The sequence below is a fragment of the Molothrus aeneus genome, chromosome 16, assembly GCF_037042795.1.
Source record: "Molothrus aeneus isolate 106 chromosome 16, BPBGC_Maene_1.0, whole genome shotgun sequence".
In the NCBI taxonomy this organism is placed as follows: Eukaryota; Metazoa; Chordata; class Aves; order Passeriformes; family Icteridae; genus Molothrus; species Molothrus aeneus.
Genome location: NC_089661.1, coordinates 2655164 through 2674303, shown reverse-complemented (window position 1 = coordinate 2674303; position 19140 = coordinate 2655164). Strand labels below are relative to the sequence as shown.

General features: G+C 50.8%; 1 protein-coding gene across 4 annotated transcripts in view; it reads right to left on the bottom strand.

Annotated features, from left to right (window-relative positions):
* MGRN1 (mahogunin ring finger 1) overlaps positions 1-19140 on the bottom strand; it is a 50825-nt gene that overhangs the window by 2812 nt on the left and 28873 nt on the right. For 3 of the 4 annotated variants that reach the window (XM_066560761.1, XM_066560762.1, XM_066560763.1), the window contains exons 6-13: positions 18111-18177; positions 15248-15300; positions 12978-13025; positions 9945-10013; positions 7885-8044; positions 4615-4724; positions 1203-1426; positions 88-211 (exon numbers count right to left, since the gene is read on the bottom strand). In XM_066560761.1, the coding sequence (XP_066416858.1) occupies positions 88-211; positions 1203-1426; positions 4615-4724; positions 7885-8044; positions 9945-10013; positions 12978-13025; positions 15248-15300; positions 18111-18177 (855 nt within the window). Of the gene's footprint in view, positions 1-87; positions 212-1202; positions 1427-3711; positions 3784-4614; positions 4725-7884; positions 8045-9944; positions 10014-12977; positions 13026-15247; positions 15301-18110; positions 18178-19140 lie in introns of all 4 variants that reach the window. The other variant, XM_066560764.1, reaches the window with a different exon arrangement.

Here is a 19140-nt window from a genome sequence, read left to right as displayed (position 1 = left end):
ATGGTTCTTCAGGAGGCACTTCCATGTCCCAGAAGCCCCCCAGAAGAGCTGGGGCTCAGAAGCCCCCCCAGCAGAGCACACTCTTACCTCTGGAGAGCTGGTCTCCCTCAGGACCAGCTCACCCCCGCTCAGCACCGCCTGCGAGTCGGAGTCCTCGGAGAGCTTCTCCTCATCCTCCTCGTGGATTGGGGATGAGGGAGACCGTAGTGTGCTGCAGCAAGAGAAACTCCATTTGCAGGGAGTTCCCAGCACCCTGGGGCCTGGAGGACATGGGGGCAGCACAAGCCAACTCTCATGAGCAGGAGCTCAGACTGGGGAGCTGAATTCACCAGGGCCTCCAGTACTGGCCACACAGAGAACAGCAGCAGCAGGGTGGGACAGAGCCAAGAGTGCCAAACTCCAGCACAGCAACAAGAGCCCAGGTCCCACACTGCTTCTCACACTTTCAGGGCCCCGTTCCCAGGTGAAAATCTGGGCTGGAGCACAGTGAGGAGTGCCAGGAGCAAACCCAGTCTGATCTGAGCAGCCCCATATCCTCACCTAACCCCTCCATCACAGGGCCAACAGAGGAGCCTTCAGACAAGAACTACAGATCTCCATTCAGCACTTTGTGCTCTGAAATCCAGGTCACCCCCCATTCCTTTGCTCCTGAGGAGCCCCATGGAAAGCTGAAATCCAATGAGGTTTGGACATCAAATGTAAATTCTAGAACTAAGTGCATTGGAAAGGAGACATTTCCATCTGAAGTCTTTACTCTGGGGGTGGTGAGGCCCTGCCACAGATTGCCCAGAGAAGCTGTGGCTGCTCCATCCCTGGAAGTGTCCAAGGCCAAGCTGGAGAGAGCTTGGAGCCTGGGATAGTGGAAGTTGTCTGTCCACAGTGGGGAGATGCAGTGAGATGAGCTTTATGGCCCTTCCCAATGCAAACCATTTTGTGATTCTATGATTAAGTTCTCCTTGTTAAAAATCCTCTTTCTTTCGGTGACAGAGCCAGCCCTCAGGACACACGAGCTGTAACCTCAGGCTGAACACAGGGACAATGTCCCCATTCCCTCCCTGGCACAAGTACCTGCTGTCCTCCTAAAACTCTGAGTTAGCTGTGCTAGCAGTGACAGGACCAGCCAGAGCCCTCTCCTGGCTCCCAGCGCGTGTGGCCACCAAACCTCAGGGCCTGCAAGAGGAGTGACCCCATGCCCTGCTGACCTGTCTGGAGACTTGCTGCGCTTGCCCTTTTGGTGGGCACCCTCCAGGGCTCTGTCCATGGCCCCGAGGGGGCGGCTGGCAGGGGCCATCCCATCCACCACCCCTGAGTAGGAGATCTCGTCGTAGAGAGGGGCCGAGGGCAGCGAGGGCGACACCGAGCGCAGCCCGTTCAGCGCCTCCAGCAGCGAGATGGGCTCGTAGCCTGCAGGGATGTTGTCAGAGCTCTGCACGTGAGAAACAGGGGAGATGTTAGGGAAATACCACCAGGATGGAAAGCCCCCTGCCCCCCAGGCAGCCCATCCCCACAGCCACCTCGGCTCCTTCCCTGGACAGCCACAAAATCCCCTCAGGGAATGCTGGTGATGCTCCAGGCAAGTTCCCAGAGCAGTGCTTGAGAGATTGGGCATCCCCCTGATGTGCTTTCAAGAGCTGGGCAAGGAGGGTGAGGCAGCAGGCTCCTAAAAAGCTGCTATAAAATATGTTTGGATTTTTTTTTTCCCCTGAAAGCTCCTCCAGTGGTTCAGAGACCTTTCCAGCTCAATGAACATCCCACTTGTGCTCCCAGCCATGGAACATGCAGCTGTTTCACAGCACCACCAGTGTCACCAAGGCAGAGCTGAAGGAGGGGAGCATGTGTGCACCAGCTGAGAGATGGTTCTTGAAGCCTACCCCACTTCTCCCACGTGCTCTCAGCTGCTAACACTGGCTCCATGCACAGTCACCTCTGCTAAAAGGCAGGAAAGGGATCACAGAACCACTGACCTTGTAAGGAAGAAGGAAAACCACACCAATTCCCATTCCCTCTGTAAATCACAAAGCTGCCTCTCAAAGGGACCCTTGCAAATCAACACAGGTTTAACTCCAAAAATCCTCCTGATCATAAAGACCCTGTGGACCCAGAGAAAAATGAGGTTTATGCTGCAGCCCAGGAGGCCACAGGCAGCTCAGCCCAGTCTGATGCAAATCAAGAGGTGACACTCCCACAGTTGAGGCTACATTAAATTGAGATGTTTCAGCCCTGTGTCCTCAAGGAGGTGGTTCTAAGTTGTACAGAGGATGGCACCATGCTGCTAAGGCTGGCCATGAACCTCCACAGCTTGTGTGTCCCATGTCCCAGTCACACCTGCAGATGAACCTGCCCAGCAGCCTGGTCCAACACAGCCCCTGTTTGGTGAGAGCTGAGTGCTGAACTGACTCACCTGTGCTCACAGGAGGAGTTGGGTCTGATGGGGAGGGAAGAATGAGTGGGGTCAAACCCCAACCCACATCCCAGGACTGGTCCTGTGAGGGTTATGAGCTTTGAAGATAAACAGCTCAGCTAAACAAGAAATGGGTTCCCAGCTGCTGCCAGCTGTAGGTGGTGGGGCCAAAAGCCATCTCCAAAATCTTTTCATCTGCAGACAGCAGCCCAGCTGTGCTATTCTGTGTAGAGAAAAGTCAGGGAGACAAACCCCCCTGGATTCCTGTTTGGGGCATTTTCTCCTGGCTGTGCAGAGCAGGCCCTGAGGGCTCAAAGGCTGCCTGTTGCTTTGGTAAAAGTTCAGGTTGCACAACACAGCTCAGAGGCTGGAGGAGGATTTCCCACCAATGGCTAGGACACCCTCACTGGGACACCACTCCCTTGTGGGACACTCACACCACGACCCCAGGAACACTGCCAGTGCCTGTGGGAGCCTTGCAGAGAGCCAGGTCAAGCCAGAATGGGTTCAAACCTGAACCAGCACCAGGTTTTCTCCAGACCCTCAAGCCCAGCAAGTTGTGTTCCTACAAGGTTGAGCATCTGAGCTGGCTTGAGCAAAAGAAAACTGCAACGTCCTTGATAGAGATGACAGCCATGGCTGCATTTGATGGGAGTAAACAAAGAGGGCACAAACAGCCTGCCTGGCCTGGGGGCTCCCTCAGGTTTCCCCTTCCCACTCCTGGAGCCCCACAATTGCCATTCATGCTGTCCCCAGCACAGCACTCCAGTTACACACTGCCAAACCCACTCAGAGGCTCCCCAGCCAAGACAAGCTCCATCCTTCCTGTTCCTGTAAAAGCAAACCAGCCTGAATGCAAGACCAGCTCCAGCTGCACCTCTACATGCCAGCACCACAAACCACACCAAGATGTGCCCACACCAAACTGCCAAGGGGATGATGTAAGTGCAAGGAAGCTTTTGGGTGAGCTGTGGGGACTGCAGCTTGCCCACAGTCCTATGAAGCTGTGAAAACATCTTGGCCAGGAACCATAAATCAGCCAGGGGACAGTCCCTGAGAGTCAGCACCAGAGCCCTGTGCCAAGCTGCTTCCTTCTGGCTCGTTCCTCCACAGGCAAACCAGGGATGTCAGTGATCATCTGTGCAGGGTGTGAGCATCTCACTGCCAATGTGAGGGACGTGGAGTGTCACAGCCTGGCAGGGGCACAGGCCAAACCCAGCGTGTCAGCAAGCCCTCGTGGGTGACACTGCCACGTGCAGGTGACACTGCTGGCAGAGAGCTGCCAAGTGCAACCAGCCAAGTCCACTTACTGTTCTTACTTCCCTCCTAGGCTTCCTGCTGGGCAGGGAGACAGAGCTCACCTTAAGGGGTTTAAAGGGGTGCTGTCAAGAGAAAACCATGTTTTAAAGAAGTTGTTTCTTGAGGTTAAGTGACAGGAAGAGACACACAGCATCTCCTCACCTCGCTGCAGGTGACAGCACCCGTGTCCTCCACACACCACACTCTGCTTCACAACCCTCAGGCCTTCACCCCCCTATTTCTCAGCCCCAGCTGGAGGCAGCAGAGGGCAGATGGATAAACCCAACCTTTTTCTGTGACAGTATCTGTTCCCATGAAAGCCTGTAGGATGATCTAGATGCACTTGTCCTTCTCTTCATTCTGATCTTGGTGTCTCACCAGAGCCAGATGTGCAACAGCACTGGTCAGGCAGAGAGCAGCTGCCCTTCACACACTGGGACATGCAACTGGGCCCTGAGGCCACCAGCACGACACTTCCCATCCCACACTCCCTCAGATGCATGCCAAGACACCCAGGGAAGCTGCCACAAGGAGGCCTTTCTACTCCCATGCTGGGAACCCCAGTGCCAAGGGTATTTTATCTGTGTGCTGCCACAGAGATGTGTGTGCAAGTCAAACTGGAACCCCTCTGCCCTGTTTTCACAGCTCCCACCCTGTCATGCCCAGAGTTTGCCACTTTTCTGTTGGGCCAGGCAACAAGAAACCTTCTCATCCTGAGATTTCTGTGGGTTTGTTTCCTCTAATCCAGTTGTGTTGATAAGAAAAGGCAGCACTGCTTGGGAAGCCCTCAGTGAAAGGTGTGACCAAACCTCCTGAGGTCCCAGCCATCAGCCCAAGCAACTCATGCACCCAGCAGCTGCTTGCTGAGGCTGAGAGCAGCAGGCAGGCTTTGTACAGGGGTCAGAGGTACTTACAGAGTGCTCATCATGGTCCACACTCTGTGCTAGGACAGGGCTGAAGGACACTGGTGACAGAGCCCCCGGCTTCTTCCTCACCGCCCGGATCTGCAGCAGGGCACGGAAGGCTAGGAGAGAACAGGAGGTGGTCACTGCACAGCCCAGCAGGGCCAGGCCAGGCCAGGGCTCCTGCCCTGCCACAGACACACTGTGGGCATGAAGGAGCTCCCCTGAGTGTGGGGAGTGGGGCCATGGAGCGCCCCAAAGCCAAGTGATGGGGTCAGGCTCCCATTGATCTACACAGGGAAGGGATCTGCTGGCTGAAAGTCTGGGTGCACAGAGCCCTTGTGGAGAACAGGCACTGCCTGCCCCAGGACAGTCATGGACAGGGTGCTTCAGCTACTCTGCAAGTGCAGAGGCCCAGAGAAGTTCTCCTTAAGGGTAGGTCACAACAACACAGTAAGAAAACCGTGAGCTTGCCCTCAGGAGTGAACTGCATGCTACAGGTTGGGTGGGGAACTCATTAAATCCCCTCTGGGTTCCTTCAGACGCCACAAACCTCAGCCCTGGGGTCCAGCTGTGGTGGTGAAAGGCTCCAGCTTTTAGGAGTGGGTTAGTGGCTGCACTCTTGTCTCCAGCACAGCCACCCCTCAGTCCTAACACCAGCAGAGCTTTGATCTCCACTCCCTGCAGATCTTGAATATTGCTTGTTCCTCTGTGCCAAGGGCACACACAAACGATCCAGACATCTGTTCTGATGCAGCTGTGAGCACCTGCCAGGCATCCTCCTAGTTCTTGTTGCACCAAACCCCTTCAAGATCAGCCTAGAGCCAGAGAACAGAGGTACAAATCTATCCTTGCTGCCTCTGCACTCCCCAGAAGCAGATTCCCAGGAAGTCTGAGATATGGGGACATTTTCCAAACAAATACAACCTACTCCCCTCCAGCCTGCAGATGAGACAATGCTGTTCCTCTGTTTTATGATGTGCTACTTATAGTCAAAGCTGTCTGGCACTTCCTCTGGTGAGATCTTGCTTTTGGTTACTGCTCTTTGCCATGTTTGGACTGTTTGGACTTAATTTCTCAGGCCAAACATCCGTCTTAGGCTCTTTATTTCTTTCCCTGAGAATTGTCACTTAGAAACAATCAAATACCTCAGAGACCAGGGGGTAAAACACACACTCTGCCCCTTCCAGCAGAAACACAAAATTCTCAAGGGCCTCCTGTGCTTTTGAGAAAAAACACAGAATTCAGCAAATGCTGCCTGAGTGCCAAAACATGTATTTAAGTTTTTTCCATCTTTTGGGAGCTGAGCAATGCAGGGGTTAAGCAAATCCTCCTAAGTCCTGGCAGAGCAAAAGACTCCAAACTGACTGTTACCTCATCCCTGCCTCCTGGTGAAATCCAGGTAAGGTTGCCAGAAGATTAAAAAAAAATCATGCTGTGTACTTGGACACCCCTCCAGTGGTGCTGGCTGCTCTCTCAGCTAGATACCCTCAGGATAAAGCTTCTGCAGCCCTTCCTTTGGGGATTTTCCATCATCTTCACCAAAACACAAAAACTCCTGACATGGCACAGCCCAGAGCACCTGTACCTTCACATCCACCCCGGGAGAGGCTGAGTGGCCAGGGAGGCACTGGCCAGAGCCATTCTCCTCTCCTGACTGAGGACATTTATTCTGGGTTCCAGTGAGAGCAGCAGCACAATGCTGAGCCTTGGGGTGGGGTACTGAAAAGAGGCTCATCCTCCCAGGAGCCAGGGCAGGGCCAGGTGTCTTAGGCTGGAAATGGGGGTGTGTGTTCTATCCCCATCTGTCAGAGCTGGGGCAGTTCTCTGCTGTTCATGGGGCAGTTTTCTTTATCTCTCCTACAGCCAATCCTCCCTGCAGGAGATCTCTGCTGTCCATGGCCACTGAGTGTCCCTGCAGGGCTGATCCAATCCCATCATCCCATGGGGAGATGCTGCGCCCAGGGGAGGAGCCAAGCATTCCTACCTGGATCCAATCTGAGCCTGGCACAGCACAGCAGCCTTTGCCCACTGCATTCTGAGGAAGACCAGGCCCATCTACCCGACCCCTGGACCTTCAGAGGAAAACTCCCCCCTTCTACAGGATCACTGCTCTGACAGAACCACAGCTGGCACTGCAGGAGGGCTGAGCCCCCATGGGATGGGGCTGTGCCACCACCCTGACACACAGGGGGTCAGCTCCTATTCTGACTCTGCCAGTGTTGTTTTGTATTATTGCATCTTTATTTTATTTTTACTTTCTTCCCTAATAAAGAACTGTTATTCCTGCTCCCATATCTTTGCTGAGAGCCCTCTTAAATTCAAAATTAGAACAATTCAGAGGGAAGGCGTTTACTCAGAGGGAAGGCGTTTACATTTTCCAGTTCAGGGGAGGCTCCTGCCTTCCTTAGCAGACACCTGTCTGTTCAAACCACGACATCAGGGCACTCAGGGAGCCTGCAGATGGGGCAGTTGCTGGCCTGGTGTTTGGGGCACTCAGACCCCACAGATGGGGCAGTTGCTGGCCTGGTGTTTGGGGCACTCACGCAGCCTGCAGATGGGGCAGTTGCTGGCCTGGTGTTTGGGGCACTCAGACCCTGCAGATGGGGCAGTTGTTGGCCTGGTGTTTGGGGCACTCAGACCCCGCAGATGGGGCAGTTGCTGGCCTGGTGTTTGGGGCACTCAGACCCCGCAGATGGGGCAGTTGCTGGCCTGGTGTTTGGGGCACTCAGACCCCGCAGATGGGGCAGTTGCTGGCCTGGTGTTTGGGGCACTCAGACTCCACAGATGGGGCAGTTGCTGGCCTGGTGTTTGGGGCACTCAGACCCCGCAGATGGGGCAGTTGCTGGCCTGGTGTTTGGGGCACTCAGACCCTGCAGATGGGGCAGTTGTTGGCCTGGTGTTTGGGGCACTCAGACCCCGCAGATGGGGCAGTTGCTGGCCTGGTGTTTGGGGCACTCAGACCCCGCAGATGGGGCAGTTGCTGGCCTGGTGTTTGGGGCACTCAGACCCCGCAGATGGGGCAGTTGCTGGCCTGGTGTTTGGGGCACTCAGACTCCACAGATGGGGCAGTTGCTGGCCTGGTGTTTGGGGCACTCAGACCCCGCAGATGGGGCAGTTGCTGGCCTGGTGTTTGGGGCACTCAGACCCTGCAGATGGGGCAGTTGCTGGCCTGTGGCTGGGCACTCAGACCCCGCAGATGGGGCAGTTGCTGGCCTGGTGTTTGGGGCACTCAGACCCCACAGATGGGGCAGTTGCTGGCCTGGTGTTTGGGGCACTCACGCAGCCTGCAGATGGGGCAGTTGTTGGCCTGGTAGCGCAGCGTGTCGGCGCAGGAGTTGCAGAGGCAGAGGTGGCGGCAGGGCAGGATCAGGGTGTCCCGCAGGTCCGACAGGCACACCACGCACTCGTTGCTGTTGTCGCTGTTCTCGTCGTCTGAAGGCTGCAAGGAGAGGCAAAGGGTTGGCATGGCAGTGCTGGGGGCTGTGCCAAGCTGCCAAGGGACAGGAGCCTGGGGGAATTTCCCACCCAAAAGTCTGGAAATTCTCTTTTTGCAGCTCTCAGCAGGGGTTCCTCAAGGAGAGCAAACTGTAGCCCACACAGCCCTGCTCACACTCCTTCCTCTCAGGGCACTGGGAATTCGTGGCAGAGTTGTCCTTCCCCACAGCCATGTTCTGTTCAGAGGGGGCCCATTTTGGGGCAGGGATCTCCTTGACTGAGGCTGACCAGGAACAAGCTCCTGCCTCCCATCCTGGTGGCTCCAGGGTCAATAGGGAAGTGAACTCTTTGGAACTCTGGCCTTTCTTCCCCACAGACAGAGCAGCCCCAAAAGGAGCTGTGTGCTGCATGTTGTTCCAGTCATGTCTAGCCCAGCTTCCACAGGTCCCCCGAGCAGGTGAGTGATTCTCCTGCATCCCCTCTGCTGGCACAAGCTCTGATGCAGCTGCAGGAGAACCAGCACAGGGCACTCAGCTGCCCACAGCTACCCTGGTAAAAGGCTCAGTGTGCACCCATTCGACATGAGCGTGTTTCACACCCATCTTTCTCAGAGCCCCACAAATTGGCTCACAGCCACTGATCAAGCTGGGAGAGAAACTCTCTCTCCAACCACAAGACTGACACCAGAAAACTCCACAGTCTCCCCACTGATGTCACAGAAGTTGTGCCAGAGCTCACCACGATGACCCAGGATGGGGTACCTTCCACCTTCACCTGGGGCCCCTTTGGTCACCAGGGCTAACATGTGCCAGACCAGGGGCAACCTCAGTGTCAACAGCATTTGTGCTGCTGCCACATCCTCACCCAGCCTTTTTTTGGAGGGAGAGCAGGCTCTTTGCTGTCCCACTCACATGGTTTGCTGAATAAGGAAGAATAAAAATGGCCCCAGGCCACTTGTCTGATGGGCCAGGATTGCTGGATCACTAGAATCATCACAAGACCCAAAAAGAGGCCCTCAATCCTGTTAATTCTCTCCCTCAATCCTGTGCAAGAAAAATCTTAGCAAACACTTCTCCCTCTTGCCTCTTCAGGTGCTGTTGGCAGACAAGAACCACAGGGTGCTCTGGGCAGGGCACTGCAGAGGAAATCCTGCTTGTCTTACTCCATGTGTGCAAACAGCTCACTCCACACCCCAGAGCTGTGTGATCCCAAGGCCAGCACTGGGTACACTCCACAGCCCAGGTGGCAGCAAAGGGCAGCTCTACAAAGGCTCCACAAAGAATAAATCAGTCACACAACCTGTGCAGGGCTGTGCAGCAGGCTGGGATCCAGCAGCAGCTCCTGCCTCAAGTTTCTGGTTATGGCATTTGCATACACATCCCTTAGGGGTGCTGTGCTCCCTCCTGCTGGGGAATGCAAGAGAAATGCAAGAGGAATGTCTCTGGACACTGGCAAACCCCAGAGAGTTCTCTGAAACACTAAAGGAACATGCAGAACCCCCAGCCAGAACACAAAGGAGATACAAGAACAAAGCACAGACACCAGGCACGACTGCCTTGACTGCAGAGAGACAGCAACACTGGCTCTCTACAAGCCCTAAAAATCAGTGCTCTGACACATCCCATGGGCATTGATCCCCTTCTCTCCTAGCAATCCCAGCCACAGGGAACATCCTCAAGAGCCTCATGTTGCCTAAAATTACCTCAGCACAACTCCACTGACTGCTCGGGCCTGACACCAGGGATGGTCTGTCATCCTTGGGCTTCTTGGGTGCCTGCAGGAATCACACAGCCTGGACTGTGGGAAGCAGCTCCACACTGCCCTGCCAATCCCCATTGTTAGGCTCAAAAGCAGAAGGTGCAGGCTGGGAACTCCCAGCTGAGGGAGCTGCTGGGCACCTTTACCTTGGTCTCCTGGTTGTTTTTGTTCTCGATGCCGTAGATCTCCTGAAGCAGGTAGCTCACCCGGTCAACCTAGGGGAGAACACCACAGCTGGAGTGACAGCTGCTCTGGCCTTACTGGTTCAGGACCACCTTCCCTCCCTCCCTGTGTCAAATGTTACACCCAGAACTCCCCTATAGTGACATGAAAAAGGTAACAAACAAATACTGCAAAGGACAGCTGGGAGAATGAGCCTCTCCTTGCTCAAAAAGTAGAGCCCATCCTGCCTGGTCTGAGCAGAGAGTAACAGAAGTGGCTAGCTGGGCTATCAAAATCATCTGAAAACAAGAACTCTGCTTGTCCCAGACATTGGGAATACAGCTCAAATAATCCAGAGGCAATCAGCCTTCTACACTCCTCTCCTCTCTGAGGTCCTGCTTAACTTCAACCAAGATGAACTTCCACCCATTTTTGCAACCTCAGAGTTGTGCCAACAGCTCCTTCCTGGCACACCAGTGGCAGCACATCACCTCCCTGCTCATCCCCTGGGAGCATAAGGTTAAGTTACTGAGGACAGACAAACGGTGTCCCTTAGCAGGAGGAGCACTCAAGGAATAACTCTGTGTTAGTGCAATGTCATTTACTGCCATGCCCAGGCCCTTGGTGGCATCTCTAAATTGGGGGTGTGGTGGCAGAAGGTGCTTAAGGCACAGGTGGAAGCTGCTCAGAGCCCCAGCCTGGGACAACTCCAAGCCATGACTTCTGCAAACTGGCAGCTGCCTGCAAACCCCACTGAGCAGCTGAATTTCAGCACTGAGGTTGATTCAGTCAAGATTCAGTCCTGTTTAGCATCTTCATTGAAGATCTGGATGAGGGGATCAGATGTACTCTCAGTAAGGTCACAGACAACACAAAGTTTGGTGGGAGTGTTTATCTGCTGGATGGCAGGAAGGCTCTGCAGAAGGATCTGTAACAACAGGGGAGGCTCAGGTTGGACACCAGGAGGAATTTCTTCACAGAAGGGGTTGTCAAACATTGGAAGGGGCTGCCCAGGAGGTGACGGAGTCATCATCCCTGGAGGTTTTCAAGGAATGACTAGGCTGGGTGGCATGGTGGTGACCACTCACAGGTTGGACTCAATGATCTTGCAGCTCTTTCCCAACCTAAATGATTCTGTGATTCTGTGATCTGGTGCTACACAGCAGCTTCCCCAGAGCAGGATGTGTTCCTGCACAGAAACCCTCATAACAGGTAAAAGGCTGAGGGGGTTGCAAGGTACCAAACAGTGGGAGGAAACACTTTCCTGCTATCTCCAGTAGCTGTCCAGCTCCCAGCACGTAGTGAAGCCAAGCCACCAGCACCCCATGTGAGAAGAGATCATCAATCCAGGGCCTCTGTAGTTTCCATGTCAAACTGGCCTCTCTCCTCTCTCTTGTCACCACTCAGCAGAGGAGTGGCTTTGCCATGGCACCCAGTGCTGCAGAGGGTGACACACGGCAAGGTGGGGGCAGGAGCTGGCTGTACCCGTTTGCCAGTTCAGAAATGCTCTGAGCTGGGACACAGCAGTGATAACAAACTAATTCCAGAGTGTCCCTGTGTAACTCAGTGTGCAGCTCACAGACAATCTGTTCTAGGCCTGCATTTCATGGCAATGAGATCAGCTGTTGGACTGCTGAGCAAAACCCTCTGCAGCGGTCACAACTCACCCAGGAAGTTTGGGAACAATTATGTGGGAGATGTTCTTTTGTAACTTGGCATTTCAAAGAGAGCCTTGTTCCAGCATCCTGACTCCTCAGAGGATCATGATGAGCAACTGTAAGTGCAGAAGTCAGCTCAAAGCACAGAAGAGGTCAGGAAGAAAGAGACCCAAGTCTCTGCAGGAGTCTGTGTTCCTTTTGACTTCTTCCCTCTAAAAATCCTAAGGAGCTTCTGTCCCAGTAGGGAAAGGGTGAGCAGTGCAACAAAGCTCTTCCTGGGAAGAATTCTAGGTTTTCAGAGTGGGAGTAATTCAGAAGGAGCAGGTGGTTGTACACAATTCTTCACCTTCATGCTTCTCCAACCCATCCCACACCACATCATCCTTCCAAAGGCTTCTGCTGCCATTTACAGCCTCAGCAGATGCACATGGAGTCACTGGCCAAGTCCAGGTCATGGTTTTCTGCTGACCCAACTGTTTGTATTCATCCATGCTGACTTTCTTCAGACAGATTGGTGCTTACACTACAGTTGATCAGCTCATGCACTGCTGCTTCCTGATCAATGCCCACAAAAGGTACCCACAACCCTGGCAGTGGCAGGGAGGGGAAGGCAAAAGAAAAGCAGGGATGGCAAAGAATGTACAATGTTATACAGATGGTTTATTCCTGACACAGGCTCTACACCTCTGCTCTGCTCTCCTAAGGGTGCAGATGCTATCTCAGATTCAGTGGTGCTGTGTGTTTTCCCAAATGCCATCTTGAGCTATGATTACTGACAATGCTTGTAGATCTTTTCTGACCCAGGGACTGGAATGGAATGACCATCTTTAGAGCAAAAAGTGTCTTATTAAGGCACTTAAAGACCTTCTTGGTAGCAAAAGGGACTTAATTCAAATCAGAAACCCCTAGCTATCAAGTAAGCAGATGAAGTGAAACTCATTTAAAGCTAAAACACAGCACACAGCTAAAGCTGAAAGGATCAACCACCAAAATTTCATCTCTTTCTTGAAGACATTTCAAGCTGATCCTTGCAGCAGAATCACTACCAGATTTCTTTTCAGAAGCTGAAATTCTTGACAACCTTACCAGCTGGTTATGTATTTCTGGCTGTGCAGGACTGGATGCAACCTCAATCCTGATAAGACACTACCCAGCTTCTGCACATCACACCACAACAGCATGGGGGACAAAATGGCAAAATGAAGGGTTGGCAGCAGCTTGCTGCCTTTGCTTACAATATCAGAGCTAAGGAGGTGAGACTCAGGCTCTCAGTGAACACCAAACCCTCCCTCTGGGTACAGCCAGGCACCTGAAGGACACCACCAAGGCTTTAAGAGTAGAAAGGAAACAGGTACTTACAATCTGCTTCTGTTTTAGTGGTTTCACAGAAAAACTGCCATCAACGTGCTAGCAGGGAAAAAAAAGACATTAAAGCATGAAATAGCTGCAGTGTACAAATCAGAATGGGCTCGTTTCAGAGCTGGTGTTTGCTAGCTAAGGGGACAGTGGGGTGTGTATCAGCCTGGATGGCAGCAGTCCCTCCCAGCACAGTTAGTGGAACAGGGTATTGGGGAGCTACTGCTCTGCTCCAGAGCAGAGCCAGGTGGGCTTGGCTCAAGTTAAACCTGGCTGAAGTGGGTCAGAGCCCACACAAAACTCCCCTGGCACACTGGATGCTTTCAGGCTGCAAGCAGTCCAACTGGGTGCAGACACTTTCAGCCAGTCCAGCAAGACTTGGGGGGAATATTTGTTTACACCCTAACACCAAATGACAGAGCCACTCGAGGGCAGAGCCCTGACAGAGCAAGGGGCTGCCATGAGGCTGAGGACAAGGTTTGTCCACTGGATGGAGTCAGAAACAAGTCCCATGTGCTCCACATCCTCAGAGCTGTGAGCCTTTCATTTGCTCAGTGGCAGCAGGCACAGCTGGAACAATCCTGTGCATGCCTGGTGCCAGAATTAGTGGTGGGAGTAGTGTGCCAGTTCTACTTTCCCCATCATCCACAAGGGCCACTAAACTGAAAGAAACCAACTCCCCTGCCACAGCCTAGAGAGCAGCAAAGGAGACTCAGGGGATGCTCCAGCAGGTCCTGGGAACATCTGCAGGCCTGCAGGAGGAGTCTCAGAAGGAAGGAACAACATCACACCCCAGACAAAACAGCCCTGTTTTCAGGCAAAAAAGTTCTGCCTTTGGAGGAGCTGCAAGGTCAGACTACACACAGGATCAAGGTTATTTCTCTGATCTTAAAGATACATACAAATAGCAAGTTACCAAGTCCTGCTGGTCTGTTTTTCCTCTGAACAAGCTCTGGGGATCAGCAGTGCTCATTTATCAAGGACCTCCCCTGGATTTATGGACCTACACTTCAAAAGCTGCAATTACTTTAAGGATGGGGAATATATTTTAACCAAACAGGGAGGATGAAGAACTCAACATGTACTTTGCCTTGTGACTTTTTATTAAAAGGGAGATTTTAATCTTGTTTTAAGCATTCAGTGGAAGATGAGAGATAAGAAGTGGCTGAAATATGACTGAAGGATTCCAGTGTGCTGTTTTTTTACATCAGCCAGAGGAAACTACAATAACATCCCTGCCCTGGTCCTAGGGGTGCTGCAGCTGACTCCATCTCATTTCTGACAAATGCCCAATTGCCAGGAGTGAAGCTCTACCTACAAAGCCAGTGCTCAGAGCAGCCTTTCTAACAGGGAAAACTCACTTCCTTCACAGACCATGTCCAACAAAAAAAGCAACCTAGAACACTGAGAGCATCTCCCAGCCATATGCTTCCTTAGGACTGACTGTGCTTGCCATGCCCTCTGACTCAGCCTGTCACCATCCCCATTATCCACCTCAGAGGAACAGATTTAGGACCTGGCAGGGACCAGGCACACTGAGATACACAAGTCAGCCACCTGCCAGCTGGGAAATGGGGAATTTCCAACAGCACAGCACTGATGCTGCTCCACTCTACATTCCCAGCTCTGCTCCAGCAGCTTTTGCCTCACCTCAGCATGTCACTGCAAGTATCACCTGCCCAAAAAAATGTGTCTGCAGTGTTACCACTACCAGACACAAGAGGGTTAGGTCCAGTTATGGATATTGCAACTGTTTTCAGGGTCCAGTTACCAAGGGAAGAGTTTGTTATCAAAGCTTGTGCACACAGCTTGGCCTTACCATGTAGGCAGGGGTCAGCTACATCAAACACCCCACTCAAAAGCAGTGGAACTCAGCCTTTATACAGGATATACTCCAATCCTTGGTCCTGAGTGTAAACTCAGGCCTAACAATAGTGCAACAGGGTCTGGACACAGCAGACCCAGTTCTGCAAAACTTGTGAAGCCCTGTTAAACTGTATGGTAGCAGCCATGGCCAACACCTTCCCCCCTCCATGGGAGCACAGGAAACACCCCTGCCATTCCCTGAGTGACCAGCTCAGGTACAAATGATAATTACAGGCTGCACAGGAGCTGCTGCAAATGATTGCTTGTACTACAGCAGCAGCCAGGAACCCCAGGCACAGGCCAGGACTCTACTGTGCCAAGTGTTATATAAATACAAACTAATGACCCATGGAAATGTTTACATTCACAAGAACAGGGACAGAGGGATGAAAAAAACCCACATTTACCTTTTCAAATGCAGCCAGAAGAACATGGGCATGACCAGTGACCTCAACCACCACTGCAAAAAGAGAAAGGGCAAAACTGGTTAAACTTCTCAAGCAGTACCAGCATAAAGGTATCCTGAGCTGAATTTTAGTCCACTTACAATTTCTGAGCTTCCATCTGTTCTATTTTAACCTTCTCCTGCATTTAGAACTTCTCTTATCTTGTCATCAGGTGGGTTCAGAACAAAACCCTGCTGAGCCCTACACAACCATGCTTTCATTGTCCTGGGTGCTCCAAGATCCCACTTTGTTAGCAGAGCTTGGAAAGGGACAGTAAAACAAAGCACTCAGTGGGATTCTCCTGTCCCCTGAAATTCCTGGGCTTAATTACCTGAATTTATCACAGATCTATCTGGTTTAATAGCAATTGGCAGCACTTCCAGCCCTGTTACTTATCATTTTATTTCAGTCTGGTCAGATATGCTTATAAAACATTTATTTCTCATACCAACTTCAGACACTGAAACATCTCTGTCCAGCCTTCCCCAAAGACAAGCATTTTCCCTCTTCCAAACTTGAGGGTTCCTTTTTAATTCCACAGCAATGGGAAGGGGCTGTCAGAGGTTTCAGTACTGCATTCCTGGCTACTTCAGCAAATAGAGAGGAGGCAAGGTACAATCCCAGCCTCTCTCACTCTGACTCTGAGGTTCTGTTCAGCTCCAGCTGGTTGGATCCTTTTCCTGAATCCTGTTCAGACTCCTCATATGGAAGTGGGAGACAGAGCTTGTGAAGGAGTCACAGAGGGAAGGAAAGCATGGAAGCTCTCATGCAGCTTGGAGTGATGAGGGCTGTGCTCAGCACAGGCAGGAGAGCTCTGCCTGGAAGGAGCAGCTCAAGGAAGCAACTTCTGCTCTGTCTAAAAGGGAAAGGAGCTCCACAGCTTCCTTTGAGCTCCCAGAACAGCAGGGACAACAGAGGAACAATTCCCTGGACTGTGGCACTCGGTCCATGTTTGGAAACAGCTGTATGGAGAGAGGGGAGATTTGCCTGCAGATTTGCTGGGTAATTGAGGTTGGTCAAGGCAATTTGGGTGGAATCAGGAACACAACACAATGCAGAAAAGGGGGTTAAAACTGAGAATTCATCTGCTTGCTGCCTTCACTGCCAGCCAAGAGCAAGACTGCTCTGTGTCTCAGAGTAAGCAAAATTCAGGTCCCTTCCCCCAGTGTGAATGGCCAAGGAAGAGGTAACAGCTCAGAGTGGTGAGATCTGCTCTGTGCAGCACCTTTCCTTCCTGTTCTGTGCCCCTCCCTGGGAACAATCCCACTGGCAGGGCTGTCACTGCAAGCCATGGCAGAGTTCAGTCCAAACCAGCATCTCCCTGACTGCTATTTTAATTTACCATTCAACTTCATTTAACAGCTGTCATTTTCCAGGTGCTCCAAACACACCACGCCAGCTCCTTCCAGTCCCATCAGTTAAAAAAAGAACCAAAATACACAATTTCCTCAAATCTCGCTCAAATGTCACACATTTTTGTGCTGATATTCTTTCCAGGAAGGGATTTAAAAGCAGTTGGTTTTTCTAGGTTATTAAAATAGATGGGAGTAGATGATTGGCTAAGGCTGGGCATGGTATGTGCATAAATGTATGCTTCCCATACTGCCTCCTGTTCTATTTTTGATCCTTCTAGACATGCCCAACATTAGAGAGTATAAACACCTTGCCAGAAGTTCCATAAACAGAGGAAGCTGTTTTATATTTAGGGTCAAGAAATACACATATATGTCGATTTTACTAACAGTGCCTGAAATCACTAAAAATAGATGCACTTTGGAAGTAATTTCCTTTATGTTGCACTGTGCTTTGTTAGTCACACTTTAAATTGGCTTATTCAGTTCTATTTCTGTCTGCTTGGAAGACTGTAAAACAATGTAATGAGTTTTTGAGCTTTTTCACATTTACAACATAAGAAACTTAGCAAGTGACTGACCCGAACAATGTGACCAACAATGGATTTTTCTTTTCTTTTCTAATTATCTTAAAGTTTGTACAAAATGTTACAGAAGTGAAATGCTGGTCCTCCTGTCCATAAAAGCCCCCAATTTCAAAGAAAATGTGACTTCCTTGTGCCCTGTTCATTGCTGACACTCCAGATGAGCCCAAAAGCACACATCCCCTAAGGGAAATACCATGTATGGTGAATAATAATCTAAAAATAACAGTCTAAATATTCACTGGACTACCCTCTCCAAAAGAGCAGCGTGCTTTAAAAAATAATCATCAATTAATCATAATTTCAAATTATGATTAGTTATTAATTATTTTTAAACTTTAATCAATAATTATTTCTCCTGAAAGGTTATGCTCTTTTATTATAACCATTCAACATCCTCAGAAAAAGCATAATTTCAAACTGCTGAATGAAGCTGCATTTGGCTGAAGAGTGACCTGAGTACTTTAAAGCCATTTCCTTTTCCCTGCCCATTTCCAGGTTTTTAGGAAGACAACTGACCCCTCCAAGAGGGAGAAAAGACCAGCTCCACCCTCCTTGACCCATAAACTGCAAAAGCAAAACCCAACAAGCAAGGATGTCATTTGCTCTGATTTGTGTGCCTGGCACTGGTGGCAGAGCCAGGAGCTCTCCTAAACACTATCCCAACACTAAATACCTGGCCATTTTTCCTGCAAAACAATGAAGGCTATTTTTAAAAGTATGGTTTTTATGTGGTTAGCTTGGCCCTTTTAATAAAGGGAAGTTATGGTGAACTCCTGAAATATTTTTACTCTGGAAAGGCTCCCCAAGGAAGCCAGTCCTGAAAGGGGTCACATAAGCTCAGAGAGAGCCAGGAGAAGACCATGGGAACAGAACATCAACTCTTACCATCTCCTTCATCCACCACTGCTCTGATGACCACAGGGAACACGCCACGGTCCAAGTCAAAGTTCAGCTGAGGAAAAGAAATGAGCTGAGGTTACACAGTCACAGCAAACCTGCCTGAAGACAACACAGCAAACCTGCCTGAGATCATGTCAGCTCAGTGAGGGATCCTTCTGACACACCCCCAGCTCCTGGTCTCAAAAGGACACAACAGAGCAGAAGTGTGGCCACAGCTCCCTTCAAAGAGAGCATCAGGCACAACTTTCCCAGGATTTTTCCTGAGGAAGGCAGTGAGAAAACTCAGAGAAGAAGAAAAACAATTCTTATCTCTACTTGCTGCATCTGTTCTTCAGCACATGTAGAACGTGTTATGAAGACTGTTTACCAAAGAAAGATTTCTTAATTGGACACTGGTGATGGTTGTTTAGATTGAGTGACCAATCAGGTCAAAGCTGTGTCATGACTGTCTGTAAGGGTCAAGGGTTTTCTTCAGTACAGTTTGATATAGTGGAGTATGTAGTGTAATATAGCATAGTATAGCTTAATAAAGCTTTTCTTCAGCCTTCTGAAATCATGGAGTCAGAGCACATTATTCCCTAGATGGGGATCATCCTACATCAATACAGGAGGATTTAAAATTCCAGGCACCAACTTTAAAAGGGAGTCAACTCCAACATACACACACTGACGTGGCACTAAACACCAGCAAAGCAAGGCAAAGGACCTCACTTGGAATTCCAAATAGTATTTAATTCTCATTAATTCATGGATTCTAAAAGTCTTCTGAGTGATTTGTAGTAGGACAAGTTTCTCAAAACATATCCAGTGCCACAATTTTGCCTCCATACAACAGGATATATTGGCCTCAGCACAGCAGCACATTGTGCTCCCAACACCACCAAGAGACCCTGGCTCTGCTATGAAGTTCCTGAAGACATAAGAGAAAAATCTGCAAAACTTCAAGCTCACACAACACTTTAAGGAAACACAGGACTGATTTTCATCTCTTGGCATGTCATGAAATGCAGGTCCT